This window comes from Bison bison, unplaced genomic scaffold, assembly GCF_000754665.1.
Source record: "Bison bison bison isolate TAMUID 2011002044 unplaced genomic scaffold, Bison_UMD1.0 scf7180017864322, whole genome shotgun sequence".
NCBI classification, from domain to species: Eukaryota; Metazoa; Chordata; class Mammalia; order Artiodactyla; family Bovidae; genus Bison; species Bison bison.
Genome location: NW_011494894.1, coordinates 2,982,713 through 3,010,014, shown reverse-complemented (window position 1 = coordinate 3,010,014; position 27,302 = coordinate 2,982,713). Strand labels below are relative to the sequence as shown.

General features: G+C 39.1%; 1 protein-coding gene across 1 annotated transcript in view; it reads right to left on the bottom strand.

Annotated features, from left to right (window-relative positions):
* Positions 1 to 27,302, bottom strand: part of CENPF (centromere protein F, 350/400kDa) — a 62,046-nt gene that overhangs the window by 18,413 nt on the left and 16,331 nt on the right. The window contains exons 8-14 of the mRNA XM_010853061.1: positions 21,201 to 21,326; positions 19,680 to 19,808; positions 17,708 to 17,830; positions 12,139 to 12,274; positions 6,907 to 10,301; positions 2,929 to 5,670; positions 1,543 to 1,695 (exon numbers count right to left, since the gene is read on the bottom strand). Of these exons, the coding sequence (XP_010851363.1) occupies positions 1,543 to 1,695; positions 2,929 to 5,670; positions 6,907 to 10,301; positions 12,139 to 12,274; positions 17,708 to 17,830; positions 19,680 to 19,808; positions 21,201 to 21,326 (6,804 nt within the window). The remainder of the gene's footprint in view (positions 1 to 1,542; positions 1,696 to 2,928; positions 5,671 to 6,906; positions 10,302 to 12,138; positions 12,275 to 17,707; positions 17,831 to 19,679; positions 19,809 to 21,200; positions 21,327 to 27,302) is intronic.

Below are 27,302 nucleotides of genomic sequence, written 5' to 3'. Positions count from 1 at the left end.
CAAACCAGTGTCCCCTGCAGTGGCAGGCAGATGCTTAACCACTGGACTACCAGGGAAATCTTATAGCACTCGAAGCGTTTATGATTATTTTATACATTTCCTATGGAGTGATTTATTGTGTCGAGATGGTAAGCTCTGTGAGTGCAGAAACCACTGGATAGCTATCGTTCCCCATTCTATCCTCTGACCTTAGTAGTATTTACAGAATGAATAAAGCCATTGCAGACCAACACGCTCATACATACAGCCTTCAAGCTGAACACTTAGCTTTTTTTTTTTTTTTGTAGAGCCTATAAATGAAATGCAAGTAACAATATACTAGGGATACTCTCAAACTGCTCAGTCCCAAGCAGATTTCAGCAGGTGCAGGACTCAGATATCATTCATAGGAACTCCTTCCACATAGCATTGCCACAAATCCCATGAACCAATTGCTGAGATTAAATGCCAAAGCGTTTCCATTTTTATTAAATATCATATTTAAAGAAACGCACAGGGCTTCCCTGGTAGTTCAGTGGTTAGAATCCACCTTGCAATGCGGGGGACATGGGTTCCATCCGTGGTCCGGAAGATCCTATAAGCCACAAGCAACTAAGCCCACGTGCCGTAACTACTGAGCTTGGACTCCAGAGCCCGTGCTCCACAAGAGAAGTCACGGCAGCGAGAAGCCTGAGCACTGCAACTAGACTAGCCTCCACCCTCTATAACTAGAGAAAGTCCACAGGCAGCAACAAAGACACAGCAAAGACATACAGTTAAGAATTTTTTAAAAACCTACCTTATTTTAAAAAAAAAGCACAAATTTCCCCCATTTCTTATACAGGCTATTCCAAATATCACTGCAACTTTATGTGATTATTCTGGTTCATAATCACAATTATATTTTCCTATCCTTTTCTAAAAACTACTTGGGGATGAAGTTGCACACGGATTATATGGATACAGGAATTTTACCATCTGGCTGCATGGTAGCTGCTACCTAAGTCTCGTTGTTAAGAGATTCAGGAGAAAGCGCGTGAATCAGCAATGTCTATTATGAGACCAGCAGTGGGAGTGGCAGCCCAAATGCTATAGTTCTGCCACCACCTGCCCTAAAATAGCACCCCAAGACTGCTCCAACTTTACATTTTACTGTGACTCTCTGTTACTTTGTTAGTTCTTTGCAAGATCAGTGCATCTGTCTCTAGCAACACTCTGGCTTGTAATCTGGGGCAGGCCAGGAAAACAGCCTACTGAAAGCTGCATGCAATCCATTTCTGGTATGAGTTAATATAGTCAGAAGGGCTGTCTTCTATGAAAAACATATCTGGGCTCCTTGACAGGTATTTTGATGTGTTTGGGGGCCTCTTTGGACTCCTTCAGGGCTCATGACACTGCTGGATGGCAAAGATTACTGCAGGTCTGACCATGACATAGCTTTGGGTTATTCTTTTCAAAAGCTAATAAAAGTTTGATACATCTCAGAAGATCTTACAAAAACAAACAAGGAGAGAGTGCACAAGAATTATTAGAGTGTAATGAATCTGTCATAGAGAAACTTACTTTGCTGCTCTTCACTTCTTCCAACATTAAATTTAATTCTTCCGTTAGCCTGTTTTTCTCCCCACTAAATTCTTCTTTCAGTGCCACCGTTTTTTGTATCACTGCATGTATTTCCTTCTGAAACTCAGTTTCCTTCACAGTCATTGTGTTTACCTGAAATTTCATCTTTCATTAGGATCTGCTTATGGTTGTCTGTTTGATCAAATTAATCACTGTGACACAGCATATTTGTGACATTCACATCCCTCCAATAATAAAATAAAACCCAGCTAATCCTCCCGTTACTAATCCACTCAAATAATATTCTCAAAACCGACTGATAAGCTTGCCTTTTCTTCTCTGCAAGATTTAACAAAAAACAGCAATAAGGAAAGGAATGACAAAGAAAGATAATATTAGCGAATCTTAAAATCCTTCATAGAGGTAATGATTTGAATTAAACTTAAACACCAGAAAGTATTTACGAGGCAGCGACTTAATCGATCAACCCTTGGATCTCTTATGTATTCTCTAGAGCCATGCTAAAACGCAAGAAACAGGATGATAGTTTGTTAAAACCAGTTAAAGCAGGATTGTTTGCATCCATCCCTACACCAGACTGAAATAGCCCAGTAAAGTCTGTCTAACTGTCTCTACCATAACTACTATCACTTGCAAGCTATGCAAAAACTTGAAATTCTTGGAAAATATTGAGATATGATTGACTGTATTTTCTGGATAATCTACTTGTCCAATAAAAACTTAATTTGAAGGAATCACTTTCCTAGATCAGTAAGTATAGGGGAAATTTTTAACTTTTCTTTAATAGAGTTTCCTGATGGCAGATCTTCCCTTTCATCATCAGCTAACAAAACAGGAGACTGCCCAAAGAGAACGGGGCTGAAAGCACAAAATCCCTGCGAGGGACATGTCCTGGGAGCCATGAGGGTTCTGTTGGTTATAATTATATCAGTATCTTTAACAGTTATTTCCCCTAAAGGCAAAAATGGCAGGGCAGAGGCAAAAGTGATCTCTACTGATTCTGACTAATGTGTGTTATACTCTCTACAGCAGTGGTACTCAACTGGGTATGGGTGTGTGGGCTACTATTCTGATGTACTACAAGAGATAAACCATGCGCAACCCAAAGCTTCTTCCCTATCCAGGTGTCACAGTGAAAACTGGGCCAATCCATAGAAGTACCCCATGGAAGTGTGTGCCAAAGCTAAGAATTACTCACTATTGGAGCCAAGTCAATATGCCCCATAGTTCAAGACCCCCAAACTTAAAGCCTTTACAAAGTTTGATCCTATACAGCAAATGCTGTCCAGAAAGAAACAGAACTCACACAGTGGTTGCCCCTCCTCCTGACAACAGATTCAAATGTAAAGACATAAAGCCACTTACTTTTTCAACAAAGGACATTTTTTCCAATTTTGTCAATTCAAGCTCTTTCTCCAGATTCCTGGAAGAATTCTGCAGAGCTTCTACGGTGTCCTGCAAAGCATCATTTTTGGATTGCAGCACCTGAATCTTCTGCTCCAATTCCACCATCAGATTTTCCAGGTCTGCCTTTTGCTTCTTCCAAAGTTGCTGTTCTCCTTCCATCTGGGACAGTTTAGAGACAAGCTGCTCTTGGTCCCGAGTCTGACTTTTTAGTATACTGATTTCTTCATCCTTTTTCTCTAGTTTCTGTTTGCCATCTTCAACTTCTTGAATGAGGTCATTCACAGAAGACTGCAAAATCATGTAATTACTTTTGGCATCATCAAGGTCCTGCAGCAACTGAGCCTTCTCATGTTCAAGGGAATTTACTTGACTACTCAGGCTCTGTTCTTTGACCTTCCGGGTCTCTTGGTCATTACCCAAGGCTGCCATTTTCTCGTTTAGCTCTTCTAATTCTTTTTGCAGCATCTCCACTGCAGCTTTAGATTCTTCCTTCATCTGTACTTTTTCTTGCTCTTTTTCCCGCAATAGGTTTTCAAATGAAGAATTTAACGTTTCTAATTCAGACACTCGACTCTGCTCCTTCTGTAATTCTTTAGTCAGATCTTCTTTTTCTGATCTTATATTGACAAGATCTAATTGCAAACCTCTCAGATTTTGGTCCATCTCCTCCACTGTTGCTTTCAGGGTCTCTACTTCTGCTTTGGACTTCTCAGCCTCAAGAGTCACATGCTCTTGGTTTTCTCCTGATAGCTTGAGTTCTCTTTCAAGGTTCTCAACTGTATCCTTAAGGAAATCGGCCTGATGCTCACTTTCCTTCAGTTTTTCTAGGATTTGGAGCTGCTTCTTTTTATCAATGTCCAAGTGGACTTTCAGCTTTTCAATGTTATTTCTCAGCTGTTGTACCTCCTGGGCAGGAGAGTCCAGACTCTGTTCTTCGACCTTCCATGTCTCCTGGTCATCACATAAGGCTGCTACTTCCTCAGTTAGCTCTCTCAACTGTGTTTGCAGCATCTCCATTGCACTTTTAGCTTCTTCTTTCGTCTGTATTTTCTCTCGCTCCTTTTCTTCTAATAGGTTTTTCAATGAAGAGAGTAGCGTATCTAATTCAGACGCCTGACCTTGTTTTTCTTGTAGCTGTTTCAAAAGATTTTCTTTTTCAGACCGTATTGTGACAAGGTCTAATTCTAAATCTTTTAGGCGTTCAGTCATCAATTCTATTTGTGTTTTTAGGGTTTCCACCTCTGCTTTGCAATTCTCAGCATCAAGAATCACCAGCTCTTGGTTTTCTTCTGCCATCTGCAACTCCCTTTCAAGGGTCTCAACCTTGTCCTGAAGCGAGTCATTCCTCCGCTCGCTTTCTTTCAGTTTCTCTGAGACATGGAGCTGCTTCTTTTCATCAGCCTCAATGCGGACCCTGAGTTTCTCAATGCCTTTTTTCAACTGGTGCACTTCCTCTTGCGTGGAGCTCAGCCTCACCGCGACCTCACCCTTCTCCATCAGGGCAGCCTCCAAAGCCTTGGTGATGGCCAGCTTTTCATGCTCCGATTCGCTCAGTTTGGTCTGCAGGCTTTCGGATTCCCATACAAGTGAGTCTTTCTCTTTATTCAGTTGTTCAATTTGGTTTTCCAGCTCACTTCTTACCAGAGACAGTGCCTGTGAGTCCTTTTCCAAACTCTGAAGCCATTCTTGGAGATGCAGACACTCACTTTGATGAGATTCAAGCTCCCGTATTTTCTCCTTCATCTTTTCAGACATCTGATCTAGCTCTTGATTTTCTTTTGACAAAGTATCTAACTCTCCACGAAGCTGATCTCTCTCACTTGTGACCACTGAGAGTCCTTCCTCAAGACAGGTTATAACTGTTTGTTTATTTTCATTGTCTTTTTCTAAATATAGTTTCTCTGTTTGAACTGCCTCTAAGCTGGCTTCAGCAGAGAGGGCATGATGCTCCATGCTATCTTTCTCAGATTGAATCCTCTGTAGCTCATTTTCCACCTGGAGACATTTCTCTCTCCAGTTGTCAGTCACCTTGGCTACATCATCTTCAATACCTTCATGTGGAAATTTGCTTGTGACCATTTCTAAGTTGGAAGTGAGACCTCCTGAACTTTCTTCTCTCTGGTTATGACAAGAAAAGGATTCCAATTTTTCATTTAAATCTAATTTTTCTTTCTTAAGTTCCTCAACTATTTTTTCCAATGCCACACATGCTTCAATCTTGGTAGTTAATTGTACTTCCAGTAAATGGAATTTTGAGTCTAACTCTTTGATTTCATTTAGCAAGTTTTCAACTTTTTGGTCACGCTCCTCTATGCCATGAAGTAATCTCAAATTCTCATTTGATGTCTCTTTTACTTTCAGCTCAAGACTCTGAATGGTTACCTGATTCTCCAGAAAATCCATAGGCACTGAAGCATTAGGCCCAGAAAGGGACAGTTCAGAAATGCATCCTGAACAGCCCTGGGCTGGATCTTCCACTGGGGTCTCATGACTGCTTTCTGAGGACTGCTCTCTGGACCATTCTTCTGTAAGTTTGGTTGCACCAGTCTTTGTTATTTTCTCCATCTCTAGACTGAGGTCCTGCTGAACATCTTTTTCACAAATCTGGTGAATCTCATGCTTTGGGGTCCTCTCTTTAGTTTCTGAAATATATTCTTCTGATTCTCTTATGTCACAGCTATCGTTTCCACCCAGAATAGCCTGTAGTTGCAAAATATAATAAGAATGCATCTTACTTTTCAAGAAGAATCAGAATAAATAGGCTTATTATTTTTTGGAAACTAGACACTTGTCTCTGCTAAATGGCATACTGCCTACCAGATTCACATCTCTCCATCCAAATAGTCAACACAATTAAACAAACATTCAGGAAGTGTTCTCCATGTACAAGGTCCTGGGTATTTATCAAGAAGACAAAGCCTTCAGGTCAGTTTATGTGATCATCTAAATTGTGATGTAGTTACATTTCAAAATTTGTTTCCTGTTAGGAATATTTTAAGTAGCCAAATTTGAAATTTTCTTTGGGATTATCAAATAAGAGGCTAACAAATTCCAAATTAAATGGTCAGCTTCCATCTTCAGCACTTATGACACTCTTCAATAAGAGAAGGCAGTAAGGCTTCATAACCAGATTTCCAGGTCAAGGACTTAAATCACTTAATATAAGCAGCCTATATTCTTGGATAAATCACATGTTTAAACCTCCCCTTCTCTTATCTGTAAAATGGGGACTTTGATCACAATTGCTGTCACCTCTCCATGTGCCTTCTACCACCCTACAGAGGTAGAGGGAGGTAATTAAGTGAGACTCATTGACTGTACACCATTATTAGTTTAGCTGGTAGACTAGAAAAGACAAAGGTATAAGTAACTAAACCACTTTTTATTCAACAAAGAAAAAAGTGTCTTTTAGAATAACTGATATCAAATCATAGATTTGTACCCAAGCAAAGTGTTAGAAAAGTATTCAGAATTACAAAATAAACACTAATATTTAGCTTCATGTCTATAACTCTGTAACATTAAAAAGTCTGAAAAGAGTAAGAGAGGTAAAAATTCTGATCACCTTACCATTCCTAAGTGCCAGTTTGAGATTCAATGTGTTTTATTAAATCACAAAGTGAAAATATACAGACATCCTCAAGAAGATATTCTGACTCTGTAACATGATTTTCTTGAGGATACTTTAAAAAACATCTGTAGTAATGTCCAATATAATAATTTTTAAAGATGATGATGATAGAAATTACCCCCTAAATAAAGGTGACACACTTTCCTAAAGTTCTGGCTTATTTTTTCAAAACTTTGGTATATTTTGCTCTTATTTCCTTAAACCCTAAAAATATTTTAATTTGGATTTAATGTCGATTTCAACAAACACTGCATGCCTCCTGGGCACTCAACTAGAGAAATAGCACGTCAGTCCCGTGTACTTACATCTTCTATGTCGGTGCCAAGCAGAGACCGAGAGCTTAAGTCCAGACCCTGCAGCTGAAGCCGCGCCACCTCAAGCTCAAGTGTAAGGTGCTCTGTGTGTCTCTTTTCAGCCGCCAACTTGGACTCCATCTCCGCTGTCACATCTGTCAGCTTCTGCTGCCACTGTTCATTTTCTGACAAATACTGCTTCCTGAGGTCGTCAAGCTCCTCCCTCGAAGAACTCAGTAGCTCCTTGAGCTCTTTGATCTCCTTGTTTTTCGTAATCCCTTGACTTTCGATTTCCTCTTCCAGCTGCTTGAGGGACTGGAAGTACGTCTGACAGAGGGTCTCAAGTTCTCGAGTGCTCCTCAGTGGGACAGAGGGGATCTCTTTCTCGGTCAGATTCTCCTCCTCCAGACTACTACAAGAGACTTCCTCTACATTGGACTGGTTTGCCGAAACAGTCCCTTCTAGATTATTCAAAAGGGACGTTTCTGTTGTGTGCTCTAGAAGATCTTTGTAAAAAGAGGACTCTCCCAAACTTGCCTTACCAGGGCTGTCAGTCACACAAGAAAATGACAAGGACAGTAAATGCTCCTCCCCAGGTCCTGGTGGCACCTCCTTTACCAAGTCACCTTGCGAGCTTCTCAGACTCATCGACAAGACTGAATTTTCAGCCTTTAACGTGTCAACGTAGGACTGCAGCTCTGACATCTTAGAGCTCATCAGACAGTGCTGTTCATGTAAAATTTTGTGTTCACTCTGTAAAGATGAAAATTTCTCCTGTAATTCAGCAAAGTGCATTTGAACCTCTTTGTTTGACACGGTCAAATGCTCATAGAAATTACTGTCATCCAAAGGATTTAAGTTCACAGATGTCTGCTCATCTTGTTGTTCACCAAATTCACCTTCTGGTGTTTCTTCCACTAACTCGCCTTGGAGAAGTGCATTTTCGTCATTTAATGTTTCAACTTCATTTACTAGTTTCCCTACCTCTTCTGCCATTTTACTAGTTGCTGTGATACATTCTGATCTTGAGTCATTCAGCTCAGATATGAGTTCAGACTTTTCAACCTGCAGGGCTTCACACATTTTCTCTAACTCATTCAGCTTGTTCATGGCTGTCTGTAGAGAGCACTGCAGGTGGGCATTGTCCTGCTGACTTGTTGACAACTCCTGAAGCACTGAAATATATTTTTCTTCTGGATCTATTTCAGAGTCTCCAAGGCCACTAATATCTTGTGACTGAGGATCTTGTTGCAAATCTTCAGTTTCTAATTCTCTAGTTTGTAACTCGTACTGTAGACACTCTTCCTTCTCACTCTTCTTAAGTTTTAATTCCATGTTTCTGACTTCAGATTCTACTTGCACCAGCTGTGCATTACAAGTGTCTGGAGAAGTATCTTTAACATCAAGATCCATCGGAAGTTGAAGGTGACATGTATTTATCTCCCTCTCTTCTTTCTCAGAGTCTTGAATTGGTTCCAATTCTGGACATTGATGCTCATGTTTCGTCTTCATTAATTCCATCAGGTGTTCATTCTCTTGTAATAAGGCACTAACTTCCTGTTGCATCTTATTTTGTTCTTCCTTTAAATTCATGATTTCTTGCTTTAAACCATCAGTCTCCCTCTTGGAGCTGTTTTGGATATCTGTAATCTCAGACTGCAGGGCTTGCTGCACTGTCTCCAACTCCACAATTAAATTCTGGTTTCTTTCTTCAGCTAATGCTAACTGTGATACAAATGCTTGGTGTTCCCTTGCAAATGTTTCCTTTAGCTGTCCTAATTCATTTTTTCTGTCTTCACAAACACCCGTGCACTCACTCAGCAAGCATTCTAATTTAGAGTTCTTTTCCTGAACCGCTTTATATTTTTCACTAAGATCCTGAAATGCATTTCCTGTTTCTTCACATCTTTGTAGTAAAGTAAGCCTTTCTTGTTTGTACTGATTAGATAACTCTGAAATGCTTTTGTCTCTTTCATCTATACAGTTCGAAAAACTCTCGGTTTTTTGGAGCAAGTTCATCTTCTCTTGAGTTAAGGTGGCATTAATTTCCTTGAGAGTCCCATTCTCTTGGGTCAACTCTTCAATGTCCTTTTTATTTAGAGAAATGATGGAATTCAGTTCCTTTTTCTCCAAGCTCAGGGTTTCAGACAAAAACTGTAGCTCCTTTAGAGATTCCTGAAGTAAATGGTTGTTCTTTTTTAACTCTCCAATCTCTGCCTGCTCAGTTTCTAATTTTTCATTCAAAAGTTGCAACTCTCTTTCCTTGCTCTCCAGGGCAGCTAAAGTTTCAGCAACAACATTCTGATGAACAGAAGTGTCTTCTTGTAACTTACTAATGCGTTGGCTTGTTTCAGCCACAAAACTTTGATGCATCTGTTCTGCTTTCATGAGGTTTTCTTCAATTTCTCCTTTGATTTGCACCAACTCTTCACACTGCTTCTGCAGATCTGAGTTCATCTGCTTTTGTGACTCTAAGGAAAATTCAAGAGAAACAACTCTATTTTGCAACATGGATGAACTTTTCGGACTTTGGTCTGTTGCTACATGGCATCCACTCCTTTCTGAAGGCACACTTTCTTGCTCTCCGATTGTATTTGCAAAGGAATTGTTCAGTGCAGACTGCTGTTCAAAAGCTAAACAACTTCTCTGATGAGGCTCAATTGTCATCGCAGAGGAATCTCTGGATTTTAGCAGATCCCTGAGGCTCTCAGATTCAGCATGCAAGTCTTGGTAACGCTGGTCTTTGTCCATGATTTCACTTGACAGTAACTGAAGCTTATGTTCTAGGTCTTCCACTTGCCCAGTGAGGTGAGAGATTTTCAAACACATATTTTCTATCTCCTTCTCGTGTTTCTGATCTGAGAACTCAGCTTTCTGTTGCAGTTCTCCATAAGCTCGTTTCTGTGTCTCTGCCTCTGCGGTTTTGCTGTCAATCACATTTTGAAGGTTCCTGATCTCCACGTTTAGATTTTCTCTTTCCATCTCCAGAGTTCTTACCCTCTCGTTATATTCATGACTTTTTATTTGTTGTGTCTTAAGACAAGTTTCCAAGTGATTAACTTTACTCTGCAAGCTTTCTTTTTCTGATTCCATCTGATTTAAAAGTTGTTCGTTTTCACTTTTCCAGCGAGAAAACAGAGTTTTCTCTTCTTTTAATTCTTCATATTCTTTCTTCTTTAATTCCAAAGCACTCAACAATGCTTCAGATTCTCTCTCTGTTTTGCTTAACTTTTCGTTCAGTTGTTCAATGTGATGTTCCCTTTTCTTCAAAAGGTCTTGAGAACAATCTCGCTGCTTTTCCAGGTCAGCCAAGGCAAGCTTCAGTTTCTCTAAAGTCAAGGAATTCTCTTGCTGATTTATCTTTTCTTGAAGATCTCTTAACATGGTTTCCTGAGAGGTATTCTTAGCTATTAAAACAGAAAAAATATATTTTTAAGTTGTCATGGCTTTAATAAATACTTATTCTACAAGAATTCTAAACTCTAAAAAAAAAAACAAAAACAAAAACAGCTTAAGTCATGTAAAAATTGGCATTACTGCCTGTATACCTCCTTGAAAGTAAACCACCTGATAATTATCTAAGCTCATATAAAGAAAATGGTCCTTTTCAGGATGGCAATACATTTGTTTATCTTCTTTCTAAGCAGCATAACAAAGTGCTATTGTATAAAACACCAAGGGGTTATCTTCCTAAGCACTTGAAACTTTCTTTTATTCTTTTACCTTGTATATGCTTATGTATATTCATATTTTTGCCTTTTGGAAATAGCTATTCAAGGAGAGAAAAGTGTGACAAGAGCAGCACTAAAATGGAAATATCCCACATCACTATGCAACATCCCTGATATCTCAGAAAAGTTAATAACTTCTTTGCCATTTTAGCCAAAAATCCACAGGATCAAGCTTAAGTACAAGAGTATATGGTGCTACAGGGAATTATACTCAATTATTCTGTAATAACCTGTAAGGGAAAAGCATTTGAAATCAGGTGTGTGTGTGTGTGTGTGTGTGTAACTGAATCACTCTGCTGTACAACTGAAACTAACACAACACTGTAAACCAACTATACTTCAATTTTAAAATGTACATGGTTCTATATATCAGCAACTCTGGAGACGAACATAGGAATGTCAGTGAGGAGCAATGGCCCACACCCCAGCCCCTCAGAGTCAGGGTGGTGCCTGTGAAGATGAGAGTCATCAGGAAGATGTCATAGACTCCATCACTGCCTGTTCTCTGCTTAAAAACTCCCGTCTGCCCACAGGCCCCTCCGAGTTGAGAATAACCACACTGCCTTCATTCAACAATGGGAAGTCTTAAAGAATCTCAGTAGATGAAAAAGGTAGCATGTATTATAAACTCAGGTGTTATACCAACTGGACAGCAATTCCTCTTTCCAGCCCGCTCATCTCCGTCTACCTAATGAGAGTGGATGGCTGCTGGAGACAGCGCCACAGGGGCTATTTGTTTGTCAGAGCCTCAAGCAATGACACGGTGACCAACGCTGAAAAAAACACCCTCTTTCTTTCCCTATAGTTTTCTTTCAAAACACCTGAAGATTGATATTTCTACTTCCTGCCGTGGAAAATTGAAAGCTGTATGGGGAGGTTAGAATTTAAAAAAGAAAAGAGTCAGAGAACGCTCAGGTTAAAAGAAATCCAAGACGTGCAAACACCCCAGGGGAGAAAATAAATCTAAATAAAGACACATGGCACATACAAATAAGTGTGAAACAACGGAATCATTTGGTGTACATAGCCTCATTCTGTGGCTACATAGAAAGTAAGGAAATAAAATCATTCAGTCAAGTAAGCCATCCAAAAACAACGGTCACTAAGGGCTGGGAAAACATGCATTTAATATAGAATTTTCCATTATAAGGGAAACGGTAATGGGTGAGTAGATGAGCCGTCTGGATGTAACTAACACACACACTTGAGACACAAAATAGCATGCTGGGGAATGAGACAGCACCAACAATTTACTTTTGTATGGAAAATATTTACCCTTTTGGTTTCAAAGTGCTGAAAACCAGGCATTTGGGGACTCAGTGTGTTCCAATAAAAAAAAAAGTCCAACTATCACTCTAGAAACTAAAAAGTGGAAAAGCAAAAACTTTTTCCACATCAGCTGCTGACATCTCTCTGGGAGAAGATATGGAAAAATTCAAAGAAGTTTCTAATGACATCCAACCTCCCTCGAGGGAACATTAGCCTAGGGGAAGAACTCTAAAACCCCACTCACCCTTCATTTCTTCTGCAAAATTCTGGCTCTGACTCAAACACTGCTTGGCCTTCTTCAGTTCTTCCTCCAGGTGGCAGACTTCTCGGGCCCTTTGCTCAGACTGACTCTTGAGGAGGCTGTTTTCCCTCTTCATTTCCTAAAAGACAGGTTTAGGTAGTTGTCTTACTGTCCAGACAGATGCTCAAGCAACTCAGGACTTCTGCCTTGGTGGGACTTCTGTCTCATGGGACCATGTGTGCATCTCACTAGGAGAGGAACCACACTTGCCCTTCGAGCAATGAAGTTAGACAGTTTTATTTCAATAAAATGATACTATAAATAGAAGTCAGAAGCACGAAACCTAAAAACTGATAATCTTTTTCCTTCAAGAAGTTTACTTTTTGAACTTTCCGGGTGTCCCTGTGGTTGTTAAAACATTCGCATATAAGGAAAACCCTTTTTACAAGCCTCCCAAAGACACAATCACTCCAAGTTTCCATCACGCCTAAATAATCAAATATATCTTTGCAAAGTTCCGAGGTGCTGACGAACCAAAAAAATTCATGTGATGATTTTTGATCTTTTTTTGTAAAACCATCTTAAGTTTCACTGCTATATGGGAATGTCTTTATGAGTCAATTACCTTTAATAAATGTTTATTAACGTTTGCAATGTACAAGATGTTGGAATGGGCATTATGAAAGGTGCAGTTACAAATTAAGACAGAGTCTCTGCCCTCAGGACAGGTACCTGCCAGGGGGCCATCACTTAATACATGGCAGGATGTGTTATATGCTCGAGAGAGGTGAAGTGTGCTATGGGAAATGAGAGGCTGGAGCATGGAAGGATCAATTCTACAGGGAGGAATCTGAGGCTTCCCAGTGAAGACAGGTCTTTTGGTGGGTACCTGATTAAATGAAGAGCCGTGCATCGATGTGCCATAGAATAGCAGACAGACACATGCAGCCTCATTCTATTTTCTAGGGAGACCTATTTTTCTTAGTCTTAAAACAAAGTAGTATTTGTCTGCCGAATAAAAATGCTTCTTATTAACCATGTGACTTGCATAATAAATATTATAAATCCTCTATCCATATTCCTCAACCCGCTGTTCAACCTTCAATGATGTTACAGTTGTTAATTATTTCAACCTACATTATATGGCACCTTCTGGATCACTGGGAATTGGCATGTATCATGACAAACTGACAGAACTACGCAACCCCCATCCTTGGAGTGGTGTGGGGAGGGGAGACTCATAAGCCGAACTTTAAAAGCACACAAACACACTTAGAAAAATATTCCTCTGAGAAGGGAATTTTTGAATTCTTAAAGAAACAGTTAAGACCCATCCTCCAAAACCCTACTGCACCGTTAGAAAACAGATGGCCCTGGCAACGTGGTGCTGGAAGCCTGCCTTCAATTATCAGTCTGGTTACTACCAGCAGATGGGTACTGATGTAGCAAAGCCAAATTCAAGAAGAGGGAGAATCTGGCTGGTACAAAGTACTTGAACACTTGCTGGCGGCTGCTGTGTTCGTGTATATATGCTCATTTCATCATCAAAATTTAAGGGCCCGCTGCACTTATATTCTGTCTCCTTTGTCTTGATCCTCCCTCCTTTCCATGTGCTCAACTGAGACTCTATCGAATTAAGAGATCCACCAGACTAAAGGCCCGCACTGACTCATGTCAAAACTGACATTCATACCAGTCATTGTGAAATTCTGCACAGGATGAATGATCACTAAGGTGCAAGGATGTGATCGACTTAAAGGAGCTTCATTCAACTAGAGAATGTGTAATCACTTGTTTGTTCTTCAGACTCAGAATAATCCCCACTCAAATTAGATCACAGACATGAAAGGAAAAATACCTTAACTCACTCTAACGCAGGCAGCGGGGCATTAGTAGTAGTGTTTCTTCCTAAAATTCAACAGCAGCTAGATTCTGTGTGTTCAATGTTAAGATCAGCCAAATGAGCTCACATAAGAGAGCAACTAGAATGTAACCATCTAAGATACATTTTGCAACTTGTATTTTTTGCTCTAAAAAAATCATTGAATCAAATGGCATCTACATTTAGAGGTGTGGCCAGAAAGCTAAAGCTGGGTGCATCCCAGCAGGAGGAAGGAAGGTGAAAAGAAGAGGAAGGAGGGACCCCAGGAGGGAGGGGGACAACTTATGTTTATGTGTCTGCTCATCTCTATCCATCATGTCCATAACTGGAGACATTTAAGCGAACACTAAGCCCAGTGGAAAGATTAATGTGCCTTTATTCTGGCATTATCTCCATAAATATTTGTTTCAAATGAAGAAACGTTCCGCCAACCCCGGGACCCTGAGGCTTATCATGCTCTGGCTGTGGCCAACCCAAGAATTTTAAAAGGCCAGAATTTAGAAAATGAATATCTGCAAATGAAGCTGTAGGCTGCCATCCATCAGCAATTAGTTTTCTGCACAGCTTACAGCCACTTAAGACTTGATTGGGTAGCTCATTACCAACAATGAGTTAAGCATACAAGGATACAGTCTCCCAGGCATCTCTCGCCACCAAACATGATTTGAAAAATTGGGCACCAGTCTGGAAACACACAACAAAAATCCCTATAACCACAAGCCAGCATTAGAGCTTAGCAAGCAATTCCACCCAGATCAACTTTGGTTTTAGAAGCAGCAAGGGAAGTGTCATTTCCTAGGGCCAGACAAAACACATTTGAGCTACTGTGTGGCATCTCGTGACAGCACCCAGGAATGAAACTTAAAACATCCCCGGCTGGCGCAAAGGATGGATGCAAAAGATGTGCTTCTCCCCTTCCGCCTCATCATTCTCGCCTGCCAGACCAGGTCCCTTAGAGGACCCCGTGTCATACAGGTCCCCACGCTCAGGAAGGTCCCCAAGCAAGTGTTCCCTCATCTTGGCTGTCAAATGACAGTTTATGATTGTCGAACCCCAGTGCTATGGGGCTGGCACTAGATGTTGGATGAGCAGCCTAGCTAAACCCTCCATTCACTTTGATACTAAATGTTAACTTTACCCTTGATTGGGCCATTAAATCACGTTTCCACTACTGATAATTTCTCATTGTGAGTGGCATATTAGTTTGTGAAACACGGACAAGGAACATTTCGGTACAACTGTCACATTATTTCAGCATCCAAAACCTATAAGCACACTAGACTTGCTTGCACTTACTTATAATTAGATACAGAAAGACACCCAGAGTGATAGCCTAGAATAGGCTATAATTTTAAATGCCAAAAATCTCAAATGCCGTGTCCTTTGCTCATCACTTTCTGTGCCTCGGGGTGACAGCAAACAGTGGTCACACCAAAAAAGTTCTAACAGTTATCAAGACCAAAGGGCCCTATGGGTTGGGCACAAGTCTAAGCACCTGACATACAATACTTAATTTAATCATTAATTCAACTCTGAAAAGGGAGGGGTTCTATTAGTCCTCATATGAAGACAAGGCAACTCAAACTCAGAAAGGGTAAGTCACGGTCCCAAGGCCACAGAGCAGGTTCAGATCTCACTTCGTCTAAAGCCACCATTTTACCACAAAGTTATACCACGTGTCAAACTGGATAGATTGTTTTTGATTCCAATCCCAATTCAAAATGTGAGAGCCAGCTAAGCCCTTTGAATTTTTGATATTATTCTCAAAAGAAGACACATAACACAAACATGCATTGAAGACTAATTCTAAGTGAGCTCTCTGGCCCTGTGCTAGACACCTCCATGACTGCCCTCACTGACACAGAACTTTATGAAATATTGAGCAAAACATGACTGGCATTGAACTCAGCACAGCTCGAGTTCATGGTGGACAGCTCCTCGGCTGACAAACCAGACCCTGCAGGGACGCATGAGTCTTCAGAAACACCTGCAAGAAATGTCCAGCTCGCTATGCAGCCTTGGCCCAGCAAACCGTTTAAAAAGTGTTTGGACCCATTTAACCAGACGATCACTTTTACAAAATGTTTCCACCAGGCAGCCAGTGGAGTCGCAGGAGAGTTCCTGGCTGAAAAGGAAGCTCAGAGAGGGAAGAGCTCGCTGCCAGTCTGCCTGTGGAAATGTTAGCAGAAGCATCTGTTGGTTAGTCCCCACTGGCCAAAAGGCAAACATTTGTTTTGCTGAAACAAACGCTTCCATTTAAAAACGTTTGCTGATGAAACCATCATCTGATATGAAGCTTTCCTCTACTCAGGCGGCTGGGGCTGGGGCCGCCTCTTTCCAGCAATATTACCCCTCTGAGGCTATAGCTGCTTTAACAACCTCTTCTTTGCCACTGACAGATGTTCTGATTCTAGAACCGATACACTTTTTGAAGCTGAGAGGATAAATACATTTAGACTTGCCTCACCTGGATAAATCACTGTTCCTTACAGAGGAAAAAAAAAAAAAAAAACTGTATAATCTAACAAGTAATTTTAGATATGTAAAAGATTTAATATTTAATACTTTAAAAATATTTTAAAAACTTGTGAAAAATAGTCTTCCCTGTGACATTTGATGGAGAAGCAACCTCTACTGTTCTGCTGTGCTTCTCCATAAGACTATGAGGCTGACTTACGGCTCTACTCAAACTGTTTTCAGCCTACAAACTGCCCCTAAGTGGTTTTTAATTGAGTCCTTTAAAATAAACTCCAAGCAACTAAATAAATTCAGAGAGAAGCAAATTAAAGTAAGTATAGATAAAATCTATTGGTAGAAGCACTATCAGGCTACTCTTCGTATCCTCGTCACTGGGAAACCTCATGCACCATGTGTATCATGACCATGACTCTACAAAGACACCATCACCCGTGCCTGCACATGTTTCACATGAAGATTAGTGTGTGACTGTTGAAGCCAGAGTCATACAGTTATTAGTTAATGCTTTTGTAACAATATTAAATCTAGAAACCCTTTATCTGTCAAAAAAACTTTATTTAAGTCTATCACTTTGGAAAGGGGACTTAAATCATACCTTCACCAATTTTGTTACTTTTCACTTAGAAAGCCCCTTGCAGGACTTCCCTGGTGGTCCCGTGGTTAAGAGTCTGCCTGCACTGCAGGGGACACGGGTTCTATCCCTAGTACGGGAATATCCCACATGCCAGGGAGGAACTGTGTGAGCCTGTGTGCTGCCACCGCTGAGACTGAGTGCCCCAGAGCCCCGAGGCACAACAGGAAAAGCCCCCGAAGGTAGAGGAAGCCCGTGCAGTGCAGACCCAGGCCTAGCAAAAGTAGATACATTTTAAAAGTAAAAGGAAATAAAAAGAAGAAAAGAAAATCCTGTGCTTTCTTCCATCCTTCCATCTCACAGGTGGTCTAAATCTATCTTAAAATAATAAAGAATAGTACCAAATGGATTTACTACAAGTCATGTTTTCCTATAATTGCTAGATGCTTATTAGTAAGTTACATCAGAACAGAAAGTGAAAAAACCACTTATGTTCTACGTCATAGATTATATACAAAACACTTCGTAATACTTCTAGCAAATAAAAAAGAAAAACACTACATGGGGAAAATAGTGCAGAAATTCTTTAATCCTTGCACTTCCTCATACACAGAAGCAAATAAATGCTCTCTGCTCCTTACCTCACTGCTTCTCCTCAGCTCATTTTCCTTGGTCTGACTTGCCTGTAAGGCCTGTTCAGTTTTGCTGAAATTTTGCTTAAACTCTTCCAATTTTTTTTCTATCTGTTGCTTTACAGATGTGACCTACAAAGAGAAAACAAGGCAAAGCTTCATTTTTGTTTTAACTTTTCATTAACTATTAACTATTCATTAACTATTAACTATTCATTAACTATTAACTTTTCATTTAACTATTCATTCTTAAATAATATTAAATTCTTAAATAATAAAAAGGTCATGGAATATAAGAATGAAAGCAATCTATTTTGGTTGAGACATAGTATATATGTTATAGCTTAACATGGTCCTAGAAGCTGAACTTAAAATACCATCATGTTAACCCATGACATCACTTGGCAATAGCATACGTTGATGAATACAGCTGGGTTTGGGGAGGAAATCACAAAAGAAAAAATTAACTACAAGAAATAAAACAACTAAAATTTGTTTAAAAAATGAGACGAGAAACAACAACAAAAGATGGGAAAACAAATTGAGAGAACACATTTGCAATAATACAACAGAATAAAAATGATATTCCCAAAATACAACACATAAAGCATAGCTATGATTCAATGTACAAAAAAGCAAGCCCATTTAAAAATGAGCAAAGGACAGAAATAGAAATTTTTTACAAGAGACAAATGGCAAGTCATCCTCTGAAAGAAATAACCTCAGTGGTAATTAAGAAACTGTGAATTTAAAAAATAATAACATTTTTCACTCTTTGGCAAAATTTTTAAAACCAGGACTGTCCGCTACTAGCAGGATGGAGGTAACAGGCCTCTTATACCTGGTGTCAGGTAAACTGCTACAACTTTCCTGGAGGGCGGCTTGGAAGTACCCTGTCACGTGAGAAGACATATGCCCTAGAGGCCATCCATGTCACATGCAGGAAGCTGTGCTACAGAAACATCAGCCCACACACGTTCATCTGCCCAGTGATCCGACCAATGGTGCCACACAAACCTCAGTACCCAGTGGCAGGGAAAACACATCAACTACAAAACATCTGACTAGGACAAAGCTCAGACAGTTTTCCTTTTGTGACAAAAATTAAAACAAGCAAGAAAAAAAAAAAAAAACAATTATACATCTGTAAATGTTTATTGTTTTTTTAATCTTAGAGGACAGCCAATAAATAATTCATAAAGATTTATCCTGGCACAGGAGGATTCTGCTAGTACAGAAACCCAGGTGAGTGATGATGTGTATTAGAGCACATATATACACATGCATGCAAATATACACTCAAGTGTACGTGTGTGTGTGTGTGTGTGTGTGAATAAATAAAGGTACAGTCGGCAGAGTTTTAAGGAATTACTTTGACATATGAGAGGAAAGAGGACTTGAAGATGATGGGAAGGTTTTGACCGAAGCAATGTGAAGAATGGAATTGCTATTTACTGGGACAAGGAAGACTAAGCAAAGAACAACACGTTAAGTGTGAAATGCCTGTTAAACACATGAGTGAAAATATTGGATGCACACCCCCAAGTCTGAAGTTCAGACCAGACATCCAGGCTGGAGATTTAAATATGGGTATCATCACACAGAAGAGTCAGAAAGCCATAAATCTGGATGAAATCATTTGTGCAGTGGGTGTTAAAAAAGTAAATTATAATTTTTTTAGCACTTTGACTGGAGGCATACACACTTAGGAGAGCTCCCATGTGGCGGCATGACCAAGAACCACCAGAATATCAGAGACGCCCACAGACCCTCAGATCTGAGATCCCCACTCAGCGTTCCCTTTCTCTAAGTGAGAACACCCAGACCCAGAGAGGTTCAGTTTGCTCTCCACTTTAATAACTACAGAAAGTGAGGAAAGTTTTTTTCCTTTAAAGGAATCCTATTGGTACAGAAATGACATGTTATTTTAAAACGTAGGGGAGGAGGTTATGGAGGAGGGAGAAATAAGTTAGCACTCTACTTTATCCAGTTCAGCCTGTAGGATGTTGTATGTGTTCTTAGCTTGCTGTAGCTCCTGGGTGAGCCTGGCTTTCATCTGAGTGCACTCCTGGTCCAGGGTTTGGAAGGAACGCTGTTGACGGGAGAGCTCCTAAAAAGTGAAAGACAAACGCATCCAACAGACGCTGGTTAACAAGGGAGAGCCCAGGGCGAGACCCAGACATCCTCCAGGCACAGCTCTTCTGAAAGAACAGGAGATGATGGAGCCAGTCGGCATCTACTTGATGACCAACACAGGCAGCCTTAGCACCCGTCCCGGGCATCAGATCCTGGTCTCTAAGCGGAAGAGGAAGCAGTCCCCCAGGAGAACACGTGGAAACTGGCCCGTTGGCACCTCATCCCCATCTTAAATGAATCACCTCTGTTCTGAGGTACCCAGGGACAAAAGGGTAGAGCTGAGAGCCAACCAGTCACAACTCCACTGAGAAATCAACACACTCAAAAAGGGAGCTTAAAACACCACTGACCATTGAGAATAACAGAAAGTAGATGCCACCAATTAACCTTGATAACCACACAGGGACACCAGATTCACAATTCCAATAACTCTCACTGAAGGACTACAGACCTACTTCCAGGCTAACTCACCTGAAACTGATACCAAGATTTATCCAAGTGCATCTTCAGCCCTAACTTGTCTGCCAACTTCTTCCCCCTAGACGTTAATCACCTTTCTAATGTATTTGCCAACTCACAGACTTTAGAAACAGCTGGAAGGACCTCCCCTGTGGACTGGTGGTGAAGACTCCACCTTCCAAGGTGGATCAGGTGTAGGTTCAATCACTGGTTGGAGAACTAATATTCCACACACCACAGGGGATGGCCAAAAAATTAAAAAACAAAGAAAACTTGTAAAAACAAAACAAAACAAAAAAAAACCAGCTGTAGAATGTAATATAATTTCCCTTACAAAACAGAGTGTTTGAAACAAGAAATACAATCCTTTTCTGCTGCTGCTGCTGCTGCTAAGTCGCTTTAGTCGTGTCCGACTCTGTGCGACCCACAGACAGCAGCCCACCAGGCTCCACCATCCCTGGGATTCTCCAGGCAAGAATACTGGAGTGGGTTGCCATTTCCTTCTCCAATGCATGAAAGTGAAAAGGGAAAGTGAAGTCTCTCAGTCGTATCAGACTCTTAGCGACCCCATGGACTGCAGCCTACCAGGCTCCTCTGTCCATGGGATTTTCCAGGCAAGAGTACTGGAGTGGGGTGTCATTGCCTTCTCCAATCCTTTTCTACTTGGTATCAAATTTCAAACAAATCAGAAAACATGGATTAAAAAAAAATTTCTAAAGCCCTTCTCCAATCAAAAACTGAAAGATGGAAAAGTGTGAAGGAAAGTATAGTAACCTTTTCCACACAGCATTTCCCCTCTAGTGGAACATCCCAAATGATGACAGACACTCCTCTTTTCAAATGATCAACCTAGGAAACCACCACAAGAGCCTTCTGGACAAACTCCTCATGAATCCGTTTACCTTACCTCTTGGAACTCTTTTTCTTTCTCCTTGATTTTCTGTTCCAGAGAACATCTGGCACTTTCTGCATTTTGACGCTGACAACTCAAATCTTCAGTCAATTTTTTCAATTTTTGTTCCAAAGCAGTACACTAAAACAAATTAAGACGTTCAATACAAAACAAAAATTATTCTTGGAAAGAAGCAAACATTTTGAATTTCAGAAAAATTAGTCCCATGATCTGGTTCAAGTTCAAACATTGTGTTTTGACTTTTTTATATCATACAAAGTTGGGGCTAAAACAATTAGCCAAATACCAAAACTACTACAATTATTTTAGCACACATAAATTTATATTTGGGAAATATCAGCAAGGATATAAACCTGCATTAGGCTATTTAAATAAACCCTTCATAAGTTGTGCCATAAAAGAAATCAGTGTGTCTGAATATTGAGTCACCTAACACTTTGTCGTACAGAAATGAGAGGTTAAAATGCAGTGATGTTGACCTGTGTAAATTAGAGGCTGCAAAATAACCAGAGGGTACCTATTATCCTCATACGTAGTCTGTTTCAAGAATAATAGATTTTGTGAGAAGTTTTAAATATTAATATGCATCTCTCCACAATGCTCCCACTATGTCATTTTAAATGTTTGGAAGTTCACAGCACTCCAGAGAGTATCACAATGGGTTTTAAACCAAGCTGCCAAAGGCAACACAAAGAATACTCATTTGCCTTTTTACATAGCCAGTTATCTCTTTTTTTAAATTGAACTATAGTTGATTTACAGTGTTATGTTAGTTTCAGCTATACAGCAAAGTGATTCAACAACACACACATGCACACACACATATTCTTTTTCAGATTCTTTTCCATTATAGATTATTATAAGATACTGGATATAGTTCCCTGTGCTGTATTATTTATCCATTTTATATATAGTAGTGTGTATCTGTTAAGCCCAAATCCCCAATTTATCCCTCTCCCCACTTTCCCCTTTAGTAAGCATATATTTGTTTTCTATGTCTTTGAGTCTTTCTGTTTTACAAATAGGTTCATTTGTATGATCTTTTTTAGATTCCACATATAAATGATATCATGTGATATTTGTCTTTGACGTACTTCTAGTCTCTAGATCCATCCATGTTGCTGCAAATGGCATTATTTCATTCTTTTTTATACATAGCCAGTTATCTTTAAAATAACTGTTAAAACATGAACTACATTGAAATTTAGGATCCTCTTTAAAATTAAATCTTCAAAGTGTTAAAACCCATTCCTCTAATTCTTCCCTGTGGTGTTCAAATCCTAGAACTCCCCTACAAAACAACTCTAAATTCCCAGGAAAGAATAAGAACAACTCACACTGCTGGGGGAGAATTCCTGATCCAAAAATGTACCCCAGTGTGGCAAATCTCTCCACTAATATATTTCTCTGAGACTCATTATAGACCCATTTAGAACTATCAGAAATTTAACAAAGAGGAAAAGAAAACACTATGTAAAAATTTCCCATAAGACCTAACACCAATTATTAACTAACCAAAGATTAAAAGATAAAGCTGGTCTGATCTTGCAAATATTAGAACTTTCAAGATCCTGAATTTAAAAAGTAAAATATTGAGCCAGTAGTTCTAATTAATTCACTGCTTTGAACATTAAGATACCTCTGTCATTATCCTTATCATTCTTGAATTTTTAAACCCCTAAGGAAAAGTATGAAAGAAATTATTTCTACCAATAATAAATATGAACTCAGCAAATATGTCAAGCACCATGCTAGGCACTGGGGATACAGTGGTAAGCAACTAAGACAAAAATCACTGCCTAAATGATGGTCTAAAATTTTGACAATTCTCAGGGGGAAAAAAAAAACATGCAGGGCAGAATAAATGAATGAATCCTTGGCACCCTCTGCTGGCACTCCCTCAAACTGCAACCCACAAGATCTCAGAATCAATAATACTTTATTATTGTACAAACAGCTGGTTTAACAACAACAAAAAAAAAGGCTTTAGGAGTAATTTATATTTTATTTAGATTTTTTTTTTAATGTTGGTATTTATGATGCACCATCCATATACAAGTACCTGACCACTAGGTGTCATGAATGCTCCATAATACTCTAAAAAAGGGTTCAGGGCTCTAGTCCTTTAACAGTATGTATATAGAGAGTATATAACAGTATGTATACAGAGACCTAGAGACTCAGTGCTCTGGGCCTGAGTTTTTAACCATAACATGAAATCCAGATTTGCTGCCCAGCCCCAACACTGTTTCTACATGAATTCAAACCTTGTATCCCACATGGTGTGTAAATACTTGGAAAAGAAGCATACTAGAAACAGCATATATTTACTGAAGCACGTGGTTGACTTTGGCTAAATTAGCTCCATTTTATTTAATAGGTAATTCTAAAGGTAGATCAGGGAATAGCATAAGCAAAGGATAATTTGATTTCAGCAACATATTGGACAAGGTCAGACTATCTTTAGAGACAAGATGGAGAAAGGTAGACTGAATTTTCAGTTAGGTGGATTTGTAGTTTATGAGAAAAAAATGGAATCCAGAAAGCATTGAATAAATGAGTCTTAAGAACCTGGAGGGAAGTCTCTAATAGAAAGAAGGCAAAGCTATGTTCTCAGCACTGTCCTATTCAAAAATTTTAATTCATGATCTGGTAAGTGACCTCATGATATATGCTAGAGAGAAGGATCTGGTGATCCTGTCACACCAAAACCAACAAAACAACATGTAAAGGTTAGTTGCTCAGTATCTTTGCGACCCCATAGACTGTAGACTGCCAGGCTCCTCTGGCCATAGAATTCTCCAAGTAAGAATTCTGGAGTGGGTAGGCATTCCCTTCTCTGGGGGATCTTCCAGATCCAGGGACTGAACTTGGATTTCCTGCACTGCAGGCAGATTCTTTACCATCTGAGCCACCAGGGAAGCCCTCAATGTGTAAAAGGATAAGTATAATTCTCATGTACAAAAGAAGACTGAGTTGGCAGAAATGCAAATGAAAATGAATTAAATTGACTAGGAACTCGATATAACAACAACTATTATAAGTTCACCATATGCCAGGTACTACGCTAAAGTCTGTGATAATTTTTATAAAAACTTTACAGCAATCCTATGAGAAAGGCATTATTACTAATACCATTTTATTGATTAGGCAACTGAAGCTCAGAAGTTAATTAAATTGCTCCAAAGTAACAAAACTGGGATGCAACAGAGCCAGGGCTTAAATCCAAGTCTAACTTAGAAAACCAAATTACAAACCCAGACTGCACAAAGAGTATACATACAGATCAAGGGAGGTCATGTTTCATCATATATCTAACCCAAAGTTGTTGAGAATGTTTCTCTGGAAAGCACCACACTAGGGGAATTCTAAAAATGAAGTGGGACTACCACCTCCAGGAAGGTGGAAGAGATGAACATGTCCCTATAACCCCCAAAACAACAACAATCCAAAACCCACATATTTTATTAAAACACACATAAGAAAGCTCTGAAAAGAGAGAAGAAAGCATATTAACAAGAAACTTTGCGACCCAAGGAAAAGCATGATAGTACTGAAAGAAAAAACTGTTAACCCAGAATTCTATACCCTGCAGAAATATCTTCCAAGAATAAAGACATTCCCAGACAAAAGAAAATTTAGACGATTTGCTGCTACACTAAAAGAATGGTTAAAGGATGTTCTTTACAAAGAAAGGAAATGATGAAAGAAGGAAATTTGGAATAAGAATATTTGTATACACAATAAATGTATATACAATAGGCTTTCCTTTTCTTCTTCAGTTTTCTAAATTATGTTTGACAAGTAAAGCAAAAGTGTAACACTACCTGATGTGGCTCTAAATGTATATACAAAAAATGCTCAAGAAAATTATACTATAAATAGGGGAGGATAGAAGGACAAAAAGAGAAGCAAACTTTCAATAATTTATTAGAGTTGATAGAATGACAACACTGATAAACTGATAAATTCTATGTACATATACATTATCTAGAACAATCATAAAAGCCCTACAAAGAAATATATTCAGAAACTACTGATAATTCAAAATGGAATTCTAAAAACTGTTCAAGTAACCCACGGGAAGGCAGAAAAAATAAAAACAGCCAAATGAAAAATGAAAGAAATAAAAAACAAAAAATAAGATGTAAAACTTAAGTCATGCTGCTGCTGCTGCTAAGTTGCTTCAGTCATGTCTGACTCTGTGCGACCCCATAGACGGCAGCACACCAGGCTCCACCATCCCTGGGATTCTCCAGCCAAGAACACTGGAGTGGGTTGCCATTTCCTTCTCCAATGCATGAAAGTGAAAAGTGAAAGAGAAGTCGCTCAGTTGTGTCCAACTCTTCGCAACCCCATGGACTGCAGCCTACCAGGCTCCTCTGTCCATGGGATTTTCCAGGCAAGAGTACTGGAGTAGGGCGCCACTGTCATGACATATCAATAATTACATTGGCTATAAATGGTCTAAAAACACTAATTAATAGAGATAGTGTTTCTAAAAGGGAATTAAAGAGTGGATTAAAAAATATGACCCAACTATGTGCTGTCCACACAAAACTAACATTAAGCTATTTTTTTAATTCATAGTAAGGTCATATTTTAACTTAACAGTATAGATAGGCTGAAAGTAAAAAGACAGAAAGAAATACATCATGACACTTTAACCAAAGGAAAGCTGGAGAGGTTATATTACTACCAGGTAAAATAGACTTCAGAATAAAAAAAAAATTATCAGAGACACTAAGGGATATTACATGATAAAGGTCAATCCAAAAGAAGACATAACAACGCTAAATGTGTATGGACCAAACTACAGAACTGCAAAATAAGTGAAGCAAAAATTTATAAAACTGAAAGGAGAAATAGACAATTATGGGAGACTGCAATACCCTTCCCTCAACAATTGCTAGAAGCAATTAGCCAGGAAATCAGCAAAGATAAAGAGGAATTCAACAAAGAACATTAATCAACAGGAGCTAATGACACTTTTATAATATTGCTCTCAACAGAATATACATTTTTCCCCAAGTGCCTATGAAATATATACCAAGACAGACCATATCCTAGACCATAAAACAAACCCCAAGAAATCTAAAAGAACTGAAATCATAGAATACGTTCTCTGACAGCAAAGGAGTCAAATGATAAATCAATAACAAAAAGAGAAAAATCTCAAATACCTGGAAACTAAACAAGGTATTTCTGAATAATCCACGAGACATATCAAAATGTGAAGGGCACAGTGAAAGTAGTATGGAAAGGGAAATTTATCGCATTTAATGTCTGCATTAGAAAAGAAGAAAAGTCTCAAGTCAATAAACTAAGCACCCCACATCAACAACCTAGAAAAAGAAGAGCAAAATAAACTCAAAGCAAGCAGAAGAATATACCAGAGGCCAGAAAAAAAAATCACTCAAACTGAAAACAGGAAATAATGGAGAAAATCAATGAATTAAAGAGCTGACTCTTTGGTAAGATCAATAAAAGAGCCATAAAACCGACAAACTCCTAGCAGTCGTGACAAAGAGAAAAAAAGAAGACACAAATATCAGAAATGCACAGGGAATAAGCCTGACCTACAGTCAGAAGAATAAGGACATACTATGAACCCCACATATATAAATTTGACAATTTAGATGAAAGTTACTCTAAAATCACAAACTAACCCATCTCATCCATTGTGAAATAAATAATTTTAATAGTTGTCACTATTTAAAAAATTGAATTTGTAATTTTAAAACTCCCAAAAAGAAATCATCAGACCCAGATAGTTTCATGGAGAATTCTACCAAATGTTATAAAGAAGTAACACCAATTCTACACAATATCTTCCAAAAAATCAGAAGAGGGAACGCTTCCCAATTCATGTTATAAAGCTAGAATTACCTTTGATACAAATACCAGATAAAGACAGTACAAAAAGAGAAAACAGCTGACCAACATCCCTCATAGACACAAGAATCCTTAACAAATTATTAGTAAATAAAATTCAGAAATATATAAAATGAATTCATTTTTTTCTACACTTGTCTCCATATAGCACACTATCGATGTGCCTGATACATTTACGTCACGTCCCCCATTAGGATGAAG